General features: G+C 37.6%; 1 protein-coding gene across 6 annotated transcripts in view; it reads right to left on the bottom strand.

The window, feature by feature from the left end:
- Nucleotides 1-21396, bottom strand: part of LOC124261795 (coiled-coil domain-containing protein CG32809-like) — a 250153-nt gene that overhangs the window by 118269 nt on the left and 110488 nt on the right. For all 6 annotated transcript variants that reach the window (XM_046696160.1, XM_046696156.1, XM_046696159.1 and 3 more), the window contains exon 2: nucleotides 7491-7804. In XM_046696160.1, coding sequence (XP_046552116.1) covers nucleotides 7491-7804 — 314 coding nt within the window. The remainder of the gene's footprint in view (nucleotides 1-7490; nucleotides 7805-21396) is intronic.

The following is a 21396-nucleotide window of genomic DNA, read 5'->3' as shown; positions in this document are numbered from 1 at the left end:
AGATCTAACTTTCTTATGAAATTGTTATGAGTTGTGAGTGCAGGTTCTGTATATATACTGAGGGAAACAAATAAGGGAACACCACTTCATGGCAGTGTTCCTTTATCTATTCTCAGATTTCCTCCCACAGCGCTATTCAAAGCTGGAGATGAAAACTGGAAAATATTAAAGGAACACTTTATTTGTTTCTCTCAGTATATGTTATGCGATCGATTTGAGAAAACTTAGGCCTGGCGAATATAACTTTACTGATAACAGTTTCAGGTTAAGCTTTATGACGATGCTGCTGCTGCTGCTTGTCATTATTGTGGTGATGGTGGAAATTATGAAATAATTTCTAATTGTTTGTTTTTTTAATGGAAGGGTAAACGAATCAACTTTTGATATCAGACTTGCAATATTTTCCAATTTAAGGTGAAATTTAAGTTTGTACATAATTACATTTAGATTTGGAATTGTAATATTTTACCATTTATGGTTAAAGTTATGTCTGTAGGTATGTACATAATAACAACAATACTTAGAGTATATCACAAAGGCACAACTACAAAGTATGGCTAAAATACTGTCTGGTACATAAACCATCTGTTTGAAAGTAAATACTGAAAACACAAGACCTACAACATAGTGATATGGTTGTCTTCAGACAGGATAACACGTACAACTTGTTAAGGTGACAAGACCATGCATTAAGTGTTGAAGTATTGACCTACAAGAGCAAAATTATAAAATAATTCTAAAAAATAATAAATACATAAATAAACACTTTTATATCCATCTATGTTAGTGTGAATATAATTGTATTAAAGATACATTACCTTTCTCAATATGTTTATTTTGTTTAAAAATATAAAATATTAAAACTTCCCCTGGTTTTAACATAATAAATATGGTGAATTACAAATCCATCCCCATAACTATGTTTCAGATATACTTTTTATACATATTCATATGAATTTATCAACAACTTAAAAACATATATTTCCCAATGCTGTTAAAATGACGTGAATAAAAAGCATGACTTCTTATAATTCCTGTTGATTAAAATAAAGATGGTTAAGGATCTTGTTTAATGTCATTTGGCAATTTAAGAACCACGCATGCTTCGTTAATAAACCAGACTTAAACTGATAGTAGACACGGGTGAAACATGTCAGTCACTGTCTACATAAGATCACATCCTGCAAGGTGGAACCACACCCAACATCCGATCATGTCTGACCTAATGGTAGAGCCAGTTAATGTCACCTAATGGCAATAAATCATGGCTTTGTTAAAATTAGGATCATTAGGTTTATTTATAAGCATCTTCATTCTTAGTCTTGCTGACTTAATTTTCTTTTCAAGCTGACAATTTAAGGCATATTTACATTATGCACCTGAGGCATGATATGAATAATAATACAAAAAACAAACAAATTAACTCTAAAACAACGGATGGATATTTGTTAGATGAATGCAGAGAAAAGTTACTTCAACAAGCACTGGGTCACAATGATAGACGTGTACACTAAAAAAACATGGTAAAACCTATTCAAACAGGTTTCTGCTTCTGGCAATATGGCAGAGAAGTATCAAATTACAAAGAACAAATGCGATCTACGAAAAACACAGAAATGTTGCTGGTGAGGATGAATAAGCATGTCGTGTGGGTATGCAAATGAAGCGGAATTTTCTGAACTTTCAAATGAATTATCACATGTGAACCTTCCACCTGGCAATCTGACATTATATCTGACAACGCAATAACAAGAATGTTGTCATACACATGTACATCACAGAATACCTGTGAAATGATCAAACCTGCAGAGTGCGGAGGTGCTGATGAGGTATCCTGGGAACAATGCCGGAATATTTAATCAATATAAGATCCAGGTGTGGTAATAAAGACTGCAGTACACAGTCGACGTTTCGAACATCTCACGTCAAGGGCTGACTCACACTCTCTGCTACCACACTTGAAGAGATCAATAACATCAGAGAGACATCGCCATGACAAATAACTTCACTTGATTACTGTAAAAAACATGTTCTGTCATCGCTTTCAGCAAATTGGTATTTTGTTAATTTTTCCCAGACCGAAAAAGAATCCTGTTTGCGAGGAATATCAACATGTGTGGCTGTTGTAAGGCGACAGAATGGTTTACTTGATTGAACGTATGCAGTAAAAGCATGTAACACAAAACGCTTTTCACCATAATATAAACATTGCACTTGTCTTGATTAAATCAGCATTAAATGAACTGATATTGAGAGAGGTTATCCAATCTGATATCAATAAGATTCAAAGATCCCACATAATGCAATAAACAAAATTCAATATTTCTAAAATTAATGTACCACCATGGAGTTTTTACTGGGGTAACAACTGTCATTTTACTTATATTGATATTTTAAACTTTGAAGATATATTTTTACATTTTGTAAATTTAATACATTTCAAGGTGTGTTGATATTGTAGAACATTTACTATGACCGATAAATAACTATGGTCAACCATCTCATCCTGGCTATGCACTTTTAATGACTGCATGTAAATTGGACCTGTTGCTGATACTATGTTTTATGCTGAAGACCATTTCCAGTGTTGCCAGCCTTCTCTTCCTCAAAACATTACTTACAATGCCCACCATCTCTTTGATGAAGCTCTATACAGTATGGTGAAAGCTCTACACAGTATGGTCAAGGCTCTATACAGTATGGTAAAGGCTCTATACAGTGTGGTAAAGGCCCTACACAGTATGGTAAAGGCTCTAAACAGTATGGTAAAGGCCCTACACAGTATGGTAAAGGCTCTATACAGTATGGTAAAGGCTCTAAACAGTATGGTAAAGGCTCTAAACAGTATGGTAAAGGCTCTAAACAGTATGGTAAAGGCTCTAAACAGTATGGTAAAGGCTCTAAACGGTATGGTAAAGGTTCTAAACAGGATGGTAAAGGCTCTACACAGTATTATAAAGGCTCTAAACAGTATGGTAAAGGCTCCACACAGTGTGGTAAAGGCTCTAAACAGTATGGTAAAGGCTACACAGTATAGGCTCTATAGTATGGTAAAGGCTCTACACAGTGTGGTAAAGGCCCTACACAGTATGGTAAATGGTAAAGGCTCTATACAGTATGGTAAAGGCTCTAAACAGTATGGTAAAGGCCCTACACAGTATGGTAAAGGCTCTATACAGTATGGTAAAGGCTCTAAACAATATGGTAAAGGCTCTAAACGGTATGGTAAAGGTTCTAAACAGGATGGTAAAGGCTCTACACAGTATTATAAAGGCTCTAAACAGTATGGTAAAGGCTCCACACAGTGTGGTAAAGGCTCTAAACAGTATGGTAAAGGCTCTACACAGTGTGGTAAAGGCCCTACACAGTATGGTAAAGGCTCTATACAGTATGGTAAAGGCTCTAAACAGTATGGTAAAGGCTCTAAACAGTATGGTAAAGGCTCTAAACAGTATGGTAAAGGCTCTAAACAGTATGGTAAAGGCTCTAAACAGTATGGTAAAGGCTCTACACAGTATGGTAAAGGCTCTATACAGTATGGTAAAGGCCCTATACAGTATGGTAAAGGCCCTATACAATATGGTAAAGGCTCTACACAGTATGGTAAAGGCTCTATACAATATGATCAAGTATGAGATATGTTCTATGTTGCATGACCAAGGCTCTATGCTGTATGACTAAGGTTATGTACAGTATGGTACAGGCTTTGAACAGCATTTGAAAGGCTCTATACAATAATCTGTTCGTTACAACACCCGACCAAGTCAACCGTCATTCATGAAATTCATTTTTCTGTGCTCTATGATGAAGACTCTATGCTCTTAGATCAGATATCTGTGGTGATGCCCCAGGACCAATCATCTCTTCTTCTAGTCAAACCCCATTCTTAAAACAGACTGTTTTAGGTAGTAGTGGTGTTTGTCCCAAAAGTAATCACTTTTCTCCAACACCATGACCAGTGAAACCAAGGGAATCAAACTATACACTCAAGGTTCTATGCCCTATGATGAAGACTCTATGCTCAAAGGTCAATGGTGTTGTTCCAGGAACAATACTCTCTTCCTCACAACACCCTGACCATTCCTTGAACTCGACTGACTGACTGACTGAGTTTAGTTTTACGCCGTTTTTAGCAATATTCCAGCAATATCACGACGTGGGACACCAGAAATGGGCTTAACACATTGTGCCCATGTGGGGAATCGAACCCGGGTCTTCGGCGTGACGAACCAACGCTTTAACCACTAGGCTACCCCACCGCCCCTCTCAAACTCGAGGTTCAAGACATTCTGCTCTTTGATGACGACACTATACTCAAGGCTCTATGCTCTTTGATGAAGACTATATGCTCAAAGGTCAATGGTGTATCAGGAACAATACTCTCTTCTACACAACACCCTGACCATTCCTCAAACTTGAGACGCTCTGCTCTATGATGAAGACACTATGCTCAAGGCTCTATGGTCTATCATGAAGACTCTACGCTCCAAGGTCAATGGTGTTGTATCAGGAACAATACTCTCTTCCTCACAACACCCTGACTGCAGAAACCCCATTCCTCAAACTCAAGGTTAAAGACACTCTGCTCTGTGATGAAGACATTATGCTCAAGGCTCTATGTCCTATGACAAAGGCTCTATGCTCTTTGATGAAGACACTATGCTCAAGGCTATCTACTTAATGGAGACAATATGATCAAGGCACTCTGCTCTATGACGAAGATTCTATGATCAAGGCACTCAGCTCTATGACGAAGACACTGATCAAGGCCCTCTGCTCTATGATGAAGACACTATTCTCAAGGCTCTATGCTCTATGATGAAGACTCTATACTCAAAGGTCAATGGTGTTGTTCCAGGAACAATACTCTCTTCCTCACAACACCCTGACCATTCCTCAAACTTGAGGTTCAAGACATTCTGTTCTTTGATGCCGACACTATACTCAAGGCTCTATGCTCTTTGATGAAGACTCTATACTCAAAGGTCAATGGTGTTGTTCCAGGAACAATACTCTCTTCCTCACAACACCCTGACCATTCCTCAAACTTGAGGTTCAAGCCATTCTGCTCTGTAATGACGACATTATGCTCAAGGCTCTATGTCCTATGACCAAGGCACTCTGCTCTATGACGAAGACACTATGATCAAGGTACTCTCCCCTTTGATGAAGATACTATGATCAAGGCGCTCTGCCCTATGATGAAGATACTATGATCAAGGCACTCTGCCCTATGGTGAAGATACTATGATCAAGGCACTCTGCCCTATGATGAAGACACTATGATCAAGGCACTCTGCCCTATGATGAAGATACTATGCTCAAGGCTCTATGCCCTATGATGAAGACACTCTATGCCCTATGATGGGCATGCTCTGCTCTATGCCCTATGATGAAGATACTATGCTCAAGGCACTCTGCCCTATGATGAAGATACTATGATCAAGGCACTATGCCCTTTGATGAAGACACTATGATCAAGGCACTCTGCCCTATGATGAAGATACTATGCTCAAGGCTATATGCCCTTTGATGAAGACTCTATGCTCAAAGCTCCATTGTGTTGTCCCAGGAAGCCTCATCTCTTCCTCACAACACAAACGCCAAGTCAAACCTAATTACAGAAACTCTATTCCAAAGGTTCTTTCTCGCACTCCAGGTAACACTGTAACAAAACAACAATGTCTATACCTGCAGCTACCTCAGCAGTGAGCAGACTCTTGAACCTGCCTCGCTCGAGTCCCGGAGCGACTGCCGCTGCTCAAACACTGAACTACACCACTCAACACCAGTCTGTGCAATATGATCTGTTGAGCCAGCTGGTGTTAGCGATTCATAAATACTTACCTGGCAATCTTTTAACCCATTTACGACAAACACGCACCAGTATTTATTTTCAATACTCAACTGAAGGCTCCTGTCTAGATTATCATCTGTTTCTTTACAGAAGATGCTAAATGATGCTGAAGATGTATCGAGAGTCATAAAAATGACAAAAATAAGATAAAAATACAAAACTATTTTTCATATATGTTTTTAAATATAGACATCATAAGACAATGTATGACACTGACTAACTAACAGACATTCTGTCAACAGAACAAAAACATCAAATCTGTTTAATCCAAACTGAAGAGACTGCCTCTGAAAGTGCATTTTGTACATCTTTTATGGTTGTTTCAGTGAGTAATTCATATACAGAGAAGGTACACAGAGTTATCTCTCTTGATAACACTCCTGCTGGACTCTATCAGCTACACCTGAAAAATCAGTAGCTGGAATATGAAAACAACTATTGTTTGAAGGCAGTGAAAAACATACAGTATTCCACCTAATACAGAGATGCCAACCCAGTTAGTATTTTGGCCAAAAACTGATGCAAAAACTAGTATTTTTTGGCCAAAATTAGTATTAAGTTTTCCAAAGGATTTTCATATTTAATAAAAAAACATATAGATAGTCTAAGAACTTGTTATTAACACTGTACTCACCTAAATCAGTAGTAAGTATCCACATATAGCTTGATACTGAATAAAATGTGGTTTAAATATATTGTGTATGGTATGTATGCTATTTTATGATTTAATTTATTGTATTGTTTTTTTTAAATTCGCATATTTTCACTGCTATCATAGTCACGTATTTTGTGTTATTTTTTCGTAACGAATACCATAAAATCGTACGGGTTGGCATCTCCGCTAATGTGCAAAGAAGTTTGTGCATAAATTTGTGTAAAGTGTATTATCTATTAAAACTCAATGGCTCTAATAAAAACATCTCATTGGCAAGAGACACACACATGTAGCTTCATGAATGACCTCTTGGATTATTGGATGAATGTTGTTCTGTGAAATGTATGGTAAGAATATAACATAAGACACACACATAACAAAACACACAGACACAAGTTGCTTGGTGGCTGAAAAAAATCACAAAGGAGATGTTGCACATATATTATACCCATCTCTGGATCCGTCACTGGGCACATCATGAAAAGAAAGAATATGAATGCAATCCCTTTACATTCTGTCAACTATTTTCAAACTTCTTTGTCTCATTTGGCCCCATTCTGCCTTGCTCAGGACTGTCCCATGATATACTACTCAAACAAAGTTAAGAAAGACCTCATTCTTTTAAGCCGCTATAGTTAATCTGTCATTACATAAATGTAAAAGAATCAAGTGTCCTTAAGTTCTTGTGAGGTGTACATTTGATATTTGGGTGGGCTGAAATTTAGGATTTTAGTTGGAGGCAGAAAATATTTTCAGTCAACACTTCAAATTTTCTCGGCAAGAGTTAAATAATTTTTATGCTCAAACCACATTATTGTTTCGAACATGTCCATGAACAATAAGGTACAACTTGAAAATAATTGAAGCAAAACATGACCCAAAAATAGCCAACCACCAGGTTTGGTCCAAAATATGAATGGAAAGCCTTGTACAAAGGCAGTACGAGCCAATGAGAGTTAAGTCACGTGATCCACCTACCTCCTCTCCCTCTGACCGGTATCCTATGGCATGTGGGTCATTCTTTGATGCCGTGACAGTGTGGCGCCGCGGTACCTGTCTGCGTCCATGGTGACCCGTGTGGCTGCCCTGACGGTTTTTGGCGGTCACATACACCATCTCTCTTTCAATGCTGTTGCGTTCTTCTGGCGGCGCGGACATGGTTGTCTCGGCGCCGGGGGAGCGGTCTTGATGAACATACTGCTCTGGGGGTGGAAGTGACCGAAGTTCCGCCCCAAGCAGGTTGCTTGAATCGGTGTTCTCCTTCTCCTGAATACTCCGACTGGCTGACGGCACTGGAACACAGAAAATAGAAATGATTAATAAGTATGATTATGAACTAAATTTATCTCAAATAGTGATAAATAATAGAACATTGAAGAAAATCCAGTGAAGGTCAACATTTCTTCAGGAGTGAGCGAATGAGTGAGCGAGTGGGCAGACAGGTGGGCAAGTCGGCGGGCATGGGCGGGCAGTAAAGATGGGTTTTCAGCAGTATCATCATGCCCATCATCTTCATGTAGAAGGAAAACCGATGCAGGTTGTAAACATTTGCAACTTTAATGATACCCAAACATCTGGAGATATAAAGTTAGTCACATACAGACTTGTCCGTGGTCAGTTGCACTTTGAATGGCACAGATATCAAAAGCTGAAAAAAATCTGTAGACTTTCAATATGTTCCATACACATGGCATTGATCAGAAGTGCCTATGCAGAACGCCACAGTCAGCAATATCCCAGCAACCTTTAAACATGGACTGGAAGGCCAATGGTTGACAGCATGAACAACAATCCACTTCATCATACTACACCAAAGTATTGAACCACCTGATCCTCTTTAGTGACCTCTTACAACAAGCATACAGAAGTTGTATTCTTCCCCTGAAGCCATACAAGATGTCCTCCAATAAATGATTAGCTCACACGAGACACTACTGTTTCACAACCCTGCTCAACCCTGACTGATAACTGTGAATATTTTACGACTGAGATAAGTAACTTGTGGATAATTGTTCAAAAAGGAACTACATTGGTGCCATTGTTACGATAAAGTATGGTATGTCTGGTATCTTATGGGAAACTTGGTGTAAGAGAGAAAACGACAGATGGGACTGAGTAGTTGTGTCCCTTGGAAGACGTTTCTATACCAGTCTGTCCCTTTCCTCTGCATGACAATTTTGTTACATTCCCAGGACCTAGAATTTGGAAATGTCATTACTGAAAATTGTGAAAATGTTAACCAAGTGACTTTTTTTTTTTAACAAATTAACATTTATTACACCAGACTGGCCTGAGATTGCGGATGAACAAAAAAAGCACTAATTTCACTATACTAATTGTAGTTAAAATGAAACAGAATTTCAAACTGACAAATAGAGCAATTCAAATGAGGGAAAAATGTTCAGTATTATCACAGTAATCACTTGTCAACGTACCAATCAGTAGGTTTAACTCCATGCATGGTTTAAAAGCCCCAACACAGTGAGGAGCTGTGGCATGATGCGCCAATAGTACTGAGTACTCCACGATGGGTTATCACTGTGAGGAGCTGAGATTGGCAACAGCAGTAGTATATGGTCCTCTAGGAATTGTCTATTACTGTAAGGAGCTTGTCTTTTATACAGCTATTTTTTAATTTGAATGTTCTCTAACGTCTATATAGTTAGAATCCATATCACATTCAGCGTTCTTTGAAACTTTAGGGACATTGTTATGACGTCTGCTCCAAATATGAGTACATGCCGTATATTAATGTAGATAAGACAAATTTTGAGGACCAAAAAAGCAGTCTGAAGAAGGGGGTTGGCTTATCTATGGGTTACACTTTCGTCAAACTTTTTTCCAGGGATAAGAAAACAACATCGTATCACTTCGCATGAACATACAACAGAAGACGACTTTGTCAGTAAAGACATACCAAGCTTGTCCACCCTTAATCTATATTAAACAGAATTTGAATAATTTCTAAGCAAGAAGGCAGAATGAAAGCGAGTATGCACCATCAGGCTCCCATTGTTTATTCTGTTTGTTGCAGGATGGTCATATTTATCATTCATTATGCAAACTTTGAGTAAACAGACAGATAAAATGACCATTTTATTGTCTTGCTGCGAGCCATTACTTAAGACTTTAATCAACATGTGCCCCCGTTACATACTGATCAGGCAATAAACCAAGATCTTGAGTAAATAAATGTAGACTGTTCATGCATAATAGATCCACTAAACATGCTTGTGTAATTGCAGACATGGCACTGTTTTCATAAGTTCCTCAGTGGGTTATGTGTCAGAAGAGAACAAAAAATATCTCACGGTAAGTACTAATTACTACATTTTATCTACATGAGGTGATGGGTTCATAAGTTCTTTATTACTACATTTTATCTACATAAAGGTGTGGTCATAATTGTTAAAAAGACAACAAAAACATCTCTCACAGTAAGTACTAATTGCTACATTTGACCACATAAATGGTGATGGCAACCGTCAGCAGTTGGCATATTTTTTAACAGGACTTCAGTCATAATGTTTTGATGTAATGTATCACTGTATATTAACCTACAAAGAATCTGTGCAGTGATCTCTACGTAGTTGTCTCCCTTGATGCACGAGACTATTGCACTAAAAGGATTTGTTTATTTGTTGCTTAACCCCCTGGATGCCACAGGGACATATATGTCCTTCCCCTTCAACCCTCAGTTTCAAGTCGAATAAAAATCAAAATATCCCACGCACACAAATACACTTCACAGTTTCGAATTCTGCGGGAAATTTCCTGTTTCTTGATACCATCCACTATTATTTAAGACAAAGCTCAAGTGCTGAAAATGACCTTTTAAAATAGGCTTCATCGAAAATGGCGACATTTTTGACACAGTATGAAATCGCGATTCACAGCGTTATTTGCTGTATGTTTTGAAATGTGAAAATCGGATAATTCCTGTGAGTATTGAATTTAAAAAATAACCTATTCATGATCACTGATATCAGTTTTACATGGAATCGCTAATTATAATTCTGAAAGCGTTGCCGATGAATCTAGAATCGGTTGGGATGTTTTCGAAAATGCACTTACACCGATTACCGTGAGCTTTCCGCCATATTGGATAGTGTTTACAAAATCACGCCATGAAGGCCGGTATTGAGGCTTCTATTACATCACGTATATTTCATATTCAGCTTCGAAAAATGCATCACTGAATTCCCCATACATTTTAGAATCAATTTGAAACTGGTCTGTGTCACCAATAATAACTGTCTAGATAAAATGAGCCGAAACATATTGGTGTGAAAGCGAGCGCTGTGCTTGAAAGACTGCGCGTTTGTGTGAAATGTAAACAAAGACAAATTCGATTTTACACTCGCGTAGCATTTTCTGAATTTTTCAACATTCATCCGTCTAGTCATTGCTTGCAAAGGCTCGATACCTTTAGAATATACATGGAAAGAGTATCGTAGCAAGAAATAGGAAATTATAAATGGATACAATGCAATGATTTGATAATTCATAAGAAATTGTCAAAGTTTCCGTGCAGCGTGACGCCATGACTGGCGCCAAATCACATGAGAACGACAACGGTAATTATCTGCATTTCTGTCCTTTTCTTTTCATTATAGTGAAAACGATAAAAACATATAACAATACACAGATAGTCAGAATCATTCTGATTACTTACATCTCATATTTATGTACAAAGCGATCCCTGAATCAGTGGAAGGGTCCTCGCCAAAATTATGAGTACCCTTGTCACCAAAGCCGCCATTTTGTAAGAAATCGGTCAGCGGTAGTGATGTCATCATCGTCAACATTGTTCTACATATTAGGCAATTTCTTTGAGGTGAAGGTCGGTCGAACAAGAGTAAACACAATCGCCATATCCTTCCGATTACACTGTCAGTATTATGATATATATTTTGCGGATAGTTAGGATGCTTTTTCATGAAATTGACTTCAGTATCTACATTTAGCCTTGTTCAATATCATATCATCGTGCATATGGGGTTTACGGTGTTTTATTCTTTGAAAGTTTTGATTGTTTGAATCATATTTACATAAGAAATTGACATATTTATTGCAATACACCATATTCTAAACCTTTACACAAGTGTTAGAAGATCAAGCGTAGCCATAACTGCATATACTTTAGTTCCTATGATGTACAATATTCAATTTATTTGGACTAATATTGCAATTTCATATGAACAGGTTAATGAAGCGGTGATATAATTCAACCTTATATGCAAATCTGATAATATTAATGACAATGATTTATATATGGTATGAAATGTATATGCACACATATTTAAAGGAATTGTCTTGTTCATTGCATAATTTTGTGTCGTTTTATAGACAAAAGAATGATGCATATAGATCGACAAGGTCTTGGCGTTTGTTGGAAGCGTTTTATGATTCTCTATCATTGTTTTCGATAATATATTCAATTCATATTCGATTAAATAATATTGTGATGACAGGATATCAAACTCTAACTACTTATAGGAAAATTGTTGAAAAATATATATACCATCTCATGTGTTAATTCGGACAAATCTTATATCCATATTCTAATATATAGTTCCATGTATAAAAGCTATCCTTATGCATCTTTCATTGCATACATTATGAAGAGAAATAGCTTCATAATCACAAACAAACAAAATTCTTATCCCAAACAAAATATTCGGTTTTTTAAATATTATTTTTATTTACGTTAAATTGATGCCAAACAGGTGCGGCGTGTTTTTCACAATAAGATACGCTGTCAAACTGTCTAATTGTTGATATATTCAGGACACTATTTAAATGGAAAAAATCAGTCATTTTATGTTTTGTCTAAAGAGTGTTAAATTCTGACATAGAAGTCTAGACCTTTGATACAATTAATGGAAATTAAGTGAGATATATACTAATCAGCATACCAATGTCGTCTTTTCTGGCGTCATAAAATGCATAAAACAAGCGATGGCGTCAACTAAAATGTTGTATTATTTTCAGCAATTTCGTTACATTTGAAGATATGGCTAGTACTCTGGTAATAACGATGCAAAATTAGTCAAATTACATCTACACAAACAGGAGAATATGGGAATCTAAGAACTAACTTATATATCGGATAGGGCCATTCAAATCGCTATTACGTGCTTTCACATGTAATGCACGTTGTCATTTTCTTATAAATTGTGAAACTACCAAAGAGCATCCGTTTACATTGGGGAACATTGAATTGGAATAGTGTGGTTCACCATGAATATAAAATAACGAAAATATAGCGTCCGTATCCACAACAAATTCTCTCCAAGTGATCTGAGTTACATTGACCTAGTGTTACGCATAACGGAGTTATGTCCCCTTATCATTATCGTGTATTACCTCTCTGTTGTCGTTTGGCGTCATAGAAGAAAATACATTTTGACATTTATTGCGAGTCATTTTTAATGTTGAGGTATAGCGTTATGCACAAGCACATAAACCCAATTCATATACACTTATGTCGTTCAGATATCAGGCTGTATTTTCTTCGCTCACACTTTCCGTAAAGATGCCCCATTAAAAATTAAGTAGCACAGTGCTTTTATCGGTCTTGGCGATAAACAGCGGAGACATTTACTGCTTTTAACGCATAACAAAAATTTGGACAACATTTAGCAAGGTCTATTTCTCAAACCGCCAAGGTAGTTGCACGTATATTTATACCAACGGATAGGAAATTTAATATTCTACATTTCTGTGTAAATTTATAGCCTTACGTACATACAGGACCGCGCGAGAGCAATTCTCGCACAACGTTCATTTTTCAAAGCGTATGAAAATGTGCGCCTGAAAAAAATCTCGGCAGCCAGGGGGTTAATGCTGCACTCAGCAATAATCCAGCTTTAGGCCAGGTCAATTTTATTTCTTGTTTTACGGATCCGCCGGTCATATTTTTTCAAGAATAAGAAAAAAAAATAAAAGTTAAGTTTCCCTGCTCAAAAAAATAAAATCCTAATGTTATATTGGTAAAAATTGTAAATTTACCAGAAAAGTTTTTGTTAAATTGTGTTTTGCCCCATATACACTTCATAAATTGCCAAAAGTAACATACTTTAGTATTTATGTATTTTTATTTCCCTCCTGCCTTTAGGTTTTCTGAGGACAAAAACACGTAAAACAAGAAATAAAATTGGTCTGGCCTTTCCATGTTTGTCAGCAGTAAGCTCATGATTGAGCTCAAGACCTGCATCATGATGTAAGTGCAACACTGTTCAAAGTGACCCTAAACCAAACTCACCTACAGAAAATATACCTCTATCACCTGTCCTCATACCATTTAAAACAATACTGTCTTTCCGGAGTTACACTGACACAGAAACCATGCATACTATTACAGTTTCCATTTGCCAGCATTATGATATCTGGTTCTTGACAATTCTATTCTCTGCAATCCAGTGTTATCAAATGTTATCCAAGCCAGTGCAAATACAAATCCACAAATATCCATTGAAAGAAAATCATACAGCTTTGAAATATGGACTATGAAACAGTATTGCAACTGTACTTTAACTGTACTCGAACTGTACTTAAACTGTGTTTTAATGGTACTCTAATTGTACTTCAACTGTACAGTCACGGGGAAGCTAAACATTTCTGTTCTGCTAAAGTCCATCTTGCGGTGTTAGATTTGGCTATGGCATGTTGAATAACTAAACTTCCTGTCATGAAATAGCTAAACATTCACGACATAAAATGTACACAAGTATGAGTAACATCATCAACAGTTTGAATTCAGTTCGGAAAAATACAATACTTGTTATAGTTGGTCTGTTTTCAGTCAGTCTATTTCACAAAGGCACATGTAACTACCCCTCAGTGGTAGTCCAATGACTCAAGTAAAGTTTCTTAAGGACCAGTGGAGGGAACTTATTAGACAGTGATTCTGGTGCATCTTTGGGATCCCTGTTGATTACTCTTCTGATAGGAAGAGGAAAACTCTATATGCCCTGGAATCATTATTAACAGTGAGTCAGTGAGTGAGTTTTGTTTTATGCCGCAATCAGCAATATTCCAGCCATATGGCGGCGGTTTGTAAATAATCGAGTCTGGACCAGACAATCCAGTGATCAACAGCATGAGCATCGATCTGCGCAATTGGGAACCGATGACATGTGTCAACCAAGTCAGAGAGCATGACCACCCGATCCCGTTAGTCGCCTCTTACGACAAGCATGGGTTACTGAAGATCAATATTCTAACCCGGACCTTCACGGGTCCATTATTACAGCCACTAGTGAACACAGAATTTGCAGAATTAGAATAAAGATATAATGATCAGAATTATTTACACTTTTTGAGCAAGACCAGTTGAGATCTAGACGACCTCTAGATTTCCACATCGGCTTGACAAATTTCCCAACTGTACAAACTGATGCTCATGATGTCAATCACTGGATTCTGTGACAAAATTCATTTTCACCTTTGATACAAAAAAATCTGGGTCACTGTAAGCTGTCAGTACAATTTTACCATAGTATCATAAATAGTATCCTAATTATCATTAAGCATGTACTTTCCCATAAAAGCCATGAATGACTTTACTTAAAGGTCACATGCAACGTAAAACACAACTTTGCAGATTCTGATACCTTTTGGTATGAACTTACCGAAACAAATCATCAAAATGCAAATTCAACTTATAAAGTTGAGAAATAATGAGATGAAAAAGAATGCGCGAAATCGTAGTTCAAACGATTCACTAATTTCCCCCCCTCGCGTTTGGGCAGAATTCAAGTGGTTTCAACAGCTGGGCTGCACTCATAGCACGTGCGCAGTGAAATAGGTTCGCGCAACTTGGAAGCGGGTTGTCTGGTGAATACTCGGTGAAGGCTTGGGTGTGAGCTATTTTTCTAATGTTTTGTTGATATCTCACAGGCGCGAGCTTTTTATATGTTATGACAGTAAATTAACTGTTTATATAATTTCATTTGTCTATTTCACCACACGTTCTCCTTACCGAGTCACTTTCTCAGTTCGATACTTAAAAGCAATGTCATTATTTAGCGTTGACAGAATTTCTAACTGTGATATAGATATGTCGTTGTCACAGACAAAACTCAATGTCTTGTTTTATTGACACCTGTGTGTCTGCCTGCCTGTCTGCTAATGACAATATTCAATACACAACTGCGATCACTGACCACATGCAATTTGAACGTAACACCAATCAGGCTATACACCATAAACAAAACGCATTGATTTATGGCCTGAGTTTGGTCTCTGTCACATTATGTAATTACACAGACAGGCAGGTGTGATACTTGAACACATGACATGTTATGATGTCTGTTGATTGCAAAATGTTATACACAAAAAATAAGCATGTATTTACAAAACCCAACATCTCTATATATACACACACACAATGAGCCGTGAGGGCATCTGCAAATGAACCAGCCGTTACATTTGAGTGCACACCCACCCGCTCTGACTGGGTTCTGTATCCCGGCTGCTTCGTTTCTTGGGAAGTAAACCCAAGTACACAATATTGCACTTTTGATTTGCGATTGTATGCTTATAATTTTGTTTATATGTTTTTTCATAACCAGCAACGTATATTATATGTCATGAATAAGTGATAATTGTGTTTTAATTATGTTTGATTTTTTGGTTGCATGTGACCTTTAACCACACACAATGTTGGTCAATCCTTCTTATATCCTACATATGGTAGGTCACAACTCAGACCTATGAAATAATATCATATTGCTTAAGCTATATTAATCCCATTTCCTCTCTGTACCAGCTGATGAAATACACTTGTATTAATTAACGAGCTGGATGATAAGTGCAAAAGCTTCATTCTATGAAAATGTACCTAAAAATCTGTTTATTTTGAAGATCACACAGAATTGCGTCCTGGAGTCAGCCTTCTCCAGGGAACAGGGATTAGAAACTCTTTTACCATTCCTTGGGTTCAAAGAGTTCTTGGAGTAATCTATTTTCAGGGAATTTCTATTAATGTTTTATTACAGAGGGACATTGGCGCCATGATGGTCAGTTGTAATAATCATCAAATGGTGGTATTCTTACATGCCTGACTTTGATAAATACAACATTCCTGAATTCAATCCTGCATCATTCTTTCATCTCCTGACAAAATGTCAAAGTTATGTTTTAATCACATTACATGTTCACAAAAACTCTCATCCAAGGAGTGAGTGAGTGATTTGGGTTTAATGCTGCTTTGAACATTATTCCAATTACATGACAGCATGTCCATGCTATAGATGATGTTGGAAAGTCTGAGGTGATGCAGGTTTCAGACCTTTACCACAAGCAGGGGTATGGAACTGGCAAACCTTGAAAAATAATATAATTGGGGCAAACTGAGATTTATTGGTTTCTTGTTTGCCCTAAGGATGCAACTCTACACTGCAAATTGTGGCGCCTTAGATGACAGAGCCATATCTGCCCCATCTCATCCAAGCAAACAGTGGAAACATATGAAACATTGATTGGCACTATAGTTGTAGCATATAGTGTAGCACTTATACTGAGGGAAACAAATAAGGGAACACCACTTCACGGGAGTGTTCCTTTATTTATTCTCAGATTTCCTCCCACAGCGCTATTCAAAGCTGGTGAAAACTAGAAAATATGAAAGGAAGACTTAAATTTTCCTGTGTTCCTTTATTTGTTTCTCTCAGAGCTGAACATATCATATCCTTTACATATTTAATGTTAAATATCAGATTATATTACAGGGTCATTATTCTGAGATTAAATCTAATACTCAAATGAAGTTAATGAACACTTGATATTTTCATGACTATAGTTTATCTGTTGTGACTGGTTCATATTGCAACACACACCTTTCTCATTGTTTCTGAGTAGTGCAACATACAGCACTGGAATTGTTGGTGTTCTTGAACTGTTTGAGTAGCATATCAGAGATGTAGGCACTCTTGAGTACCCATGATGCATCTCCGTTCGATTAAGCTAAGCATTCAGGACCAATTTACTGCTGTAGCTTCATCACAAGATAATGTCACATGATTATAAGAAAAGAACCAACCAATCAGGTTTCAACAAGTGAGCGATGTCACTCTGGAACTGAAGCTGTGGAAGTGAGTGGATCCAGGATTTTAATGCATTAACACCAACCATAAAGCATGGACAAAGCGCTACATTATTACAGATTTTCATTCTCATCTCCCTGGGGAGTATGCAATCCAAGCTGTCAGTGAAGCACTAGTTGGTTATGAGTCACATTCCAATATCATCCTACCGGGTACCCATTCACTGCTGGGTGAATACAGTTGCCCAAGGAGACACTACTACATGCTGCATCACAGTGATTCAGAGTGGAACAAGACCAAAGCCTGAGAAACCCTCTGGAATCAAACTGGTTACAACTCTCTGTTATAAGTGTCCTCAATTAACTCCCTTTATTTTTCATTCCTGTACTGTACAAAGGACTTTGTGTCAGTGCCATAAAAATGTAGGTGAGTGAGTGAGTGGGTTTTACCCTACTTTTAGAAATACTCCAGCAATAGCAAGGTGGGGAACACTATAAATGGGCATCACAGAATGTTCCCTTGCGGTGAATCAAACCCGGGTCTTCGGTGTGACTAGTGAATACTTTAACCACTAGGCTACCCCACCGCCCCCATAAAAAAGAATTTATCTTAAATTGTCATTTGAAATGTTTGAAAGAAGCATTCAAAATGATTAAAAGGAATGTCTCAGAAACTATCTATGATGTTCCACTTAATCAAATTTACATTTGAACTATGAGATCACAAAAGATGTCCTTTCATCATACTTTCCTAACAACAAACTGATGTAGATACCTTAGAACCAGGTGGATATCTGGAATGTGTCTTAAGGCAGCTATTAACACGTGGAATATCACTTAAGAATGGACATCTGATAAAGGAGAATATTTGCTTAGGAAGCAAGTTGTTCACTGACTTGTTTACGAGTTCATGCACTGTTTACTGCCTGAACATACAGTTATATATGTAAAACATAGCCTTGAGACGTATTCTGGTCTCGGCACTTCCGACAGGGATACACCTCAGTGCTGGTGTATTTGTTGAAAACCTATATAACTAGTTGTAAGGCAAGCCTCATGAAATCTCAGATACTATTTTCCTACTACAGGTGGCCTCTTTCATGTGGCGTGAGAGTTCTTAATGCTACATGCCTCCAACTGTAGGATTTGTTTGCTGTAGCAGACTGTAGGATAATCTGGCAACAATCTAAATATTTCACAGATAGAAAGAAATGCAGAAAGTACTCAAATGCAAGTCTGTGGGGGACAACATTTTTACACAAAAACTATTATGTGGGTTTTCAGTGGAAAAAAGGAAGTATCTTAAGTGAAGCATGTTTATAATATTTACACACATTGCCTCAGACATCAAGACAAGATTTATACAATGATTTTTAACAATTGTGTGTGGTCTGCTGAAAGTTTCTCTCAGCAATATTCCAGATTTATGGTGCTGGTCTGAAACCAATCCAATCTGAACCAGACAACCCAGTGATTGACATCATGAACACCGATCTGCACAATTAGAACATAATGACATATATGAACTCAGCAGGTCCGACCACTCGATCCTATTGGTCAACTCTTATGCCATGCATTGGTTTCTGACCTTCACCTTCATCGGTTGATCAATTACTATTTAACACATAACATTATGAGTTGTTCTCTTGTCTCAGGGCGGTGGGGTAGCCGAGTGGTTATAGCGTTCGCTCGTCACGCCTAAGGCCCGGGTTTGATTCCCGACATGGGTACAATTTGTGAAGCCCATTTCTGGTGTCCTCCACCGTGATATTGCTGGAATATTGCTTAAAAACGGCGTAAAACCAAACTCAGTCAGTCAGTCTCTTGTCTCAAGGGGGACATAGGCTGATGTACCCTCTATGTTTGTTTATGTAACATAGACAAACAAAGGGTACATCAACCCATGGGCCCTGAGAGTCCAATGAACAACGTATTTAACTTACCGTACACCTCAGTGTTAATTTTGAACTGTTTGAAGCACGGGTATCAGATCATAATAAGGAGTACCACAGTTAGGCAATTAGCAAATACCGAAAAAAACAAAACATGATGTACCAAATGAATTCACACAGTTAGCATTCCCAGCAGGTAACATAGAAAATGTTACTCTCTTGTAAGCGGGGTACATTGAAAATAATAGAAGAGCGCTCAGCCAATAAGAAAATGACATTTGTGTGTGAGGTAAGATAAATATTATTATTATGATACCATACACCTACATGCAAATGAGGTTACTATCAGCAACCACTTACTGCTTTAATCAATGAAGAGAGAGGCTTGCTGAATTAATTATATATTACATTCCCAATACATAGGTACGTGGGCCAGATAATTACGTATTTCAACAGACTAACAGCAGCAAATGACTTGGTACTGCACGAAACATTAAAGGGGCAGTTCACTCAAAACTCATTGTGTCAGAATGATAGAGATTTCACCTTCATGTTTCCGTGTCATAAATATCAATCACAAGGAATAAATATTACTTCTTATGCTCACACACAGCTCACATAAAACATTAATTATTCCTAATGCATGATATTTACAATCTGGAAACACACTCAGTAAATAATTTCTCTTTGTAAGTTGTCAATTTTTGTACATCTTTGTGGCATCTTTTTACATTTCAAATCCGTTGCAGCCAATGTACAGAATATGTATTTACTTAATATGAGAAGGATTTGTTTTCCTCAAAAGATGGGGAAAAAACACAAAAAACACAGAAAGATCATGAATTTGGCGAGACATTTGTGTTATACAGTTTGTAGCCACAAATGATATCATCTGGAGTTTGATGGCTGATTTTCAAACTGCCGACATTATCATGGCTGTTTGTACACACAGTGAGAGAGAGCCCAACTGAATACCAGTGATAACACTTGTATACACAATGTACATAAACATTTGAAGCTGATGCTATGAAGAACAAATTCCTGTCAGGCCATTATAAATTAATCCTATCTTTTCTTTCTCACCTCCATCACCATCAAACTTACTGCCTCGTAGAAAAGGCAAGTACCTACAGTCATAGAAAATTGCTGTGAGTTGTTTTCTTTTGTTATTTGATGAAATACGCAACAAATGTTCATTCAAAACATCAAAGCTTCTTTAATCCCGTTTTACTAATATGGTGTATTCGCATGCTTTCAGCATTGTCTTTAAAAAACATAAAACAAAGAGAAAATAACATTCAACCACTGTCTAACACAGGTAAAGGGCAGTAACATTCAACCAGTGTCCCACACAGGTAAAGGGCAATAACATTCAACTAGTGTCCCACACAGGTAAAGGGCAGTAACATTCAACCAGTGTCCCACACAGGTAAAGGGCAATAACATTCAACCAGTGTCCCACACAGGTAAAGGGCAGTAACATTCAACCAGTGTCCCACACAGGTAACGGACAGTAACATTCAACCAGTGTCCCACACAGGTAAAGGGCAATAACATTCAACCAGTGTCCCACACAGGTAACGGACAGTAACATTCAACCAGTGTCCCACACAGGTAACGGACAGTAACATTCAACCAGTGTCCCACACAGGTAAAGGGCAATAACATTCAAACCAGTGTCTCACACATGTAAAGGGCAATAACATTTAACCGTTGTCCCACAAAGGTAAAGGACAGTAACATTCAACATGTGTCCCACACAGGTAAGGGACAGTAACACAGTAACATTCAACCAGTATCCCACACAGGTAAAGGACAGTAATATTCAACATGTGTCCGACACAGGTAAGGGACAGTAACACAGTAACATTCAACCAGTATCCCACATACCGTATATGACCGTCTATAAGCCGACCCCATGGATAAGCCGACCCCCAAACTT

Source organism: Haliotis rubra, unplaced genomic scaffold (assembly GCF_003918875.1).
Source record: "Haliotis rubra isolate DU_JTF1 unplaced genomic scaffold, ASM391887v1 Scf81, whole genome shotgun sequence".
NCBI lineage: Eukaryota > Metazoa > Mollusca > Gastropoda > Lepetellida > Haliotidae > Haliotis > Haliotis rubra.
Note: the sequence above shows the minus strand (reverse complement) of the source record. Positions and strands in the feature narration are given on the sequence as shown.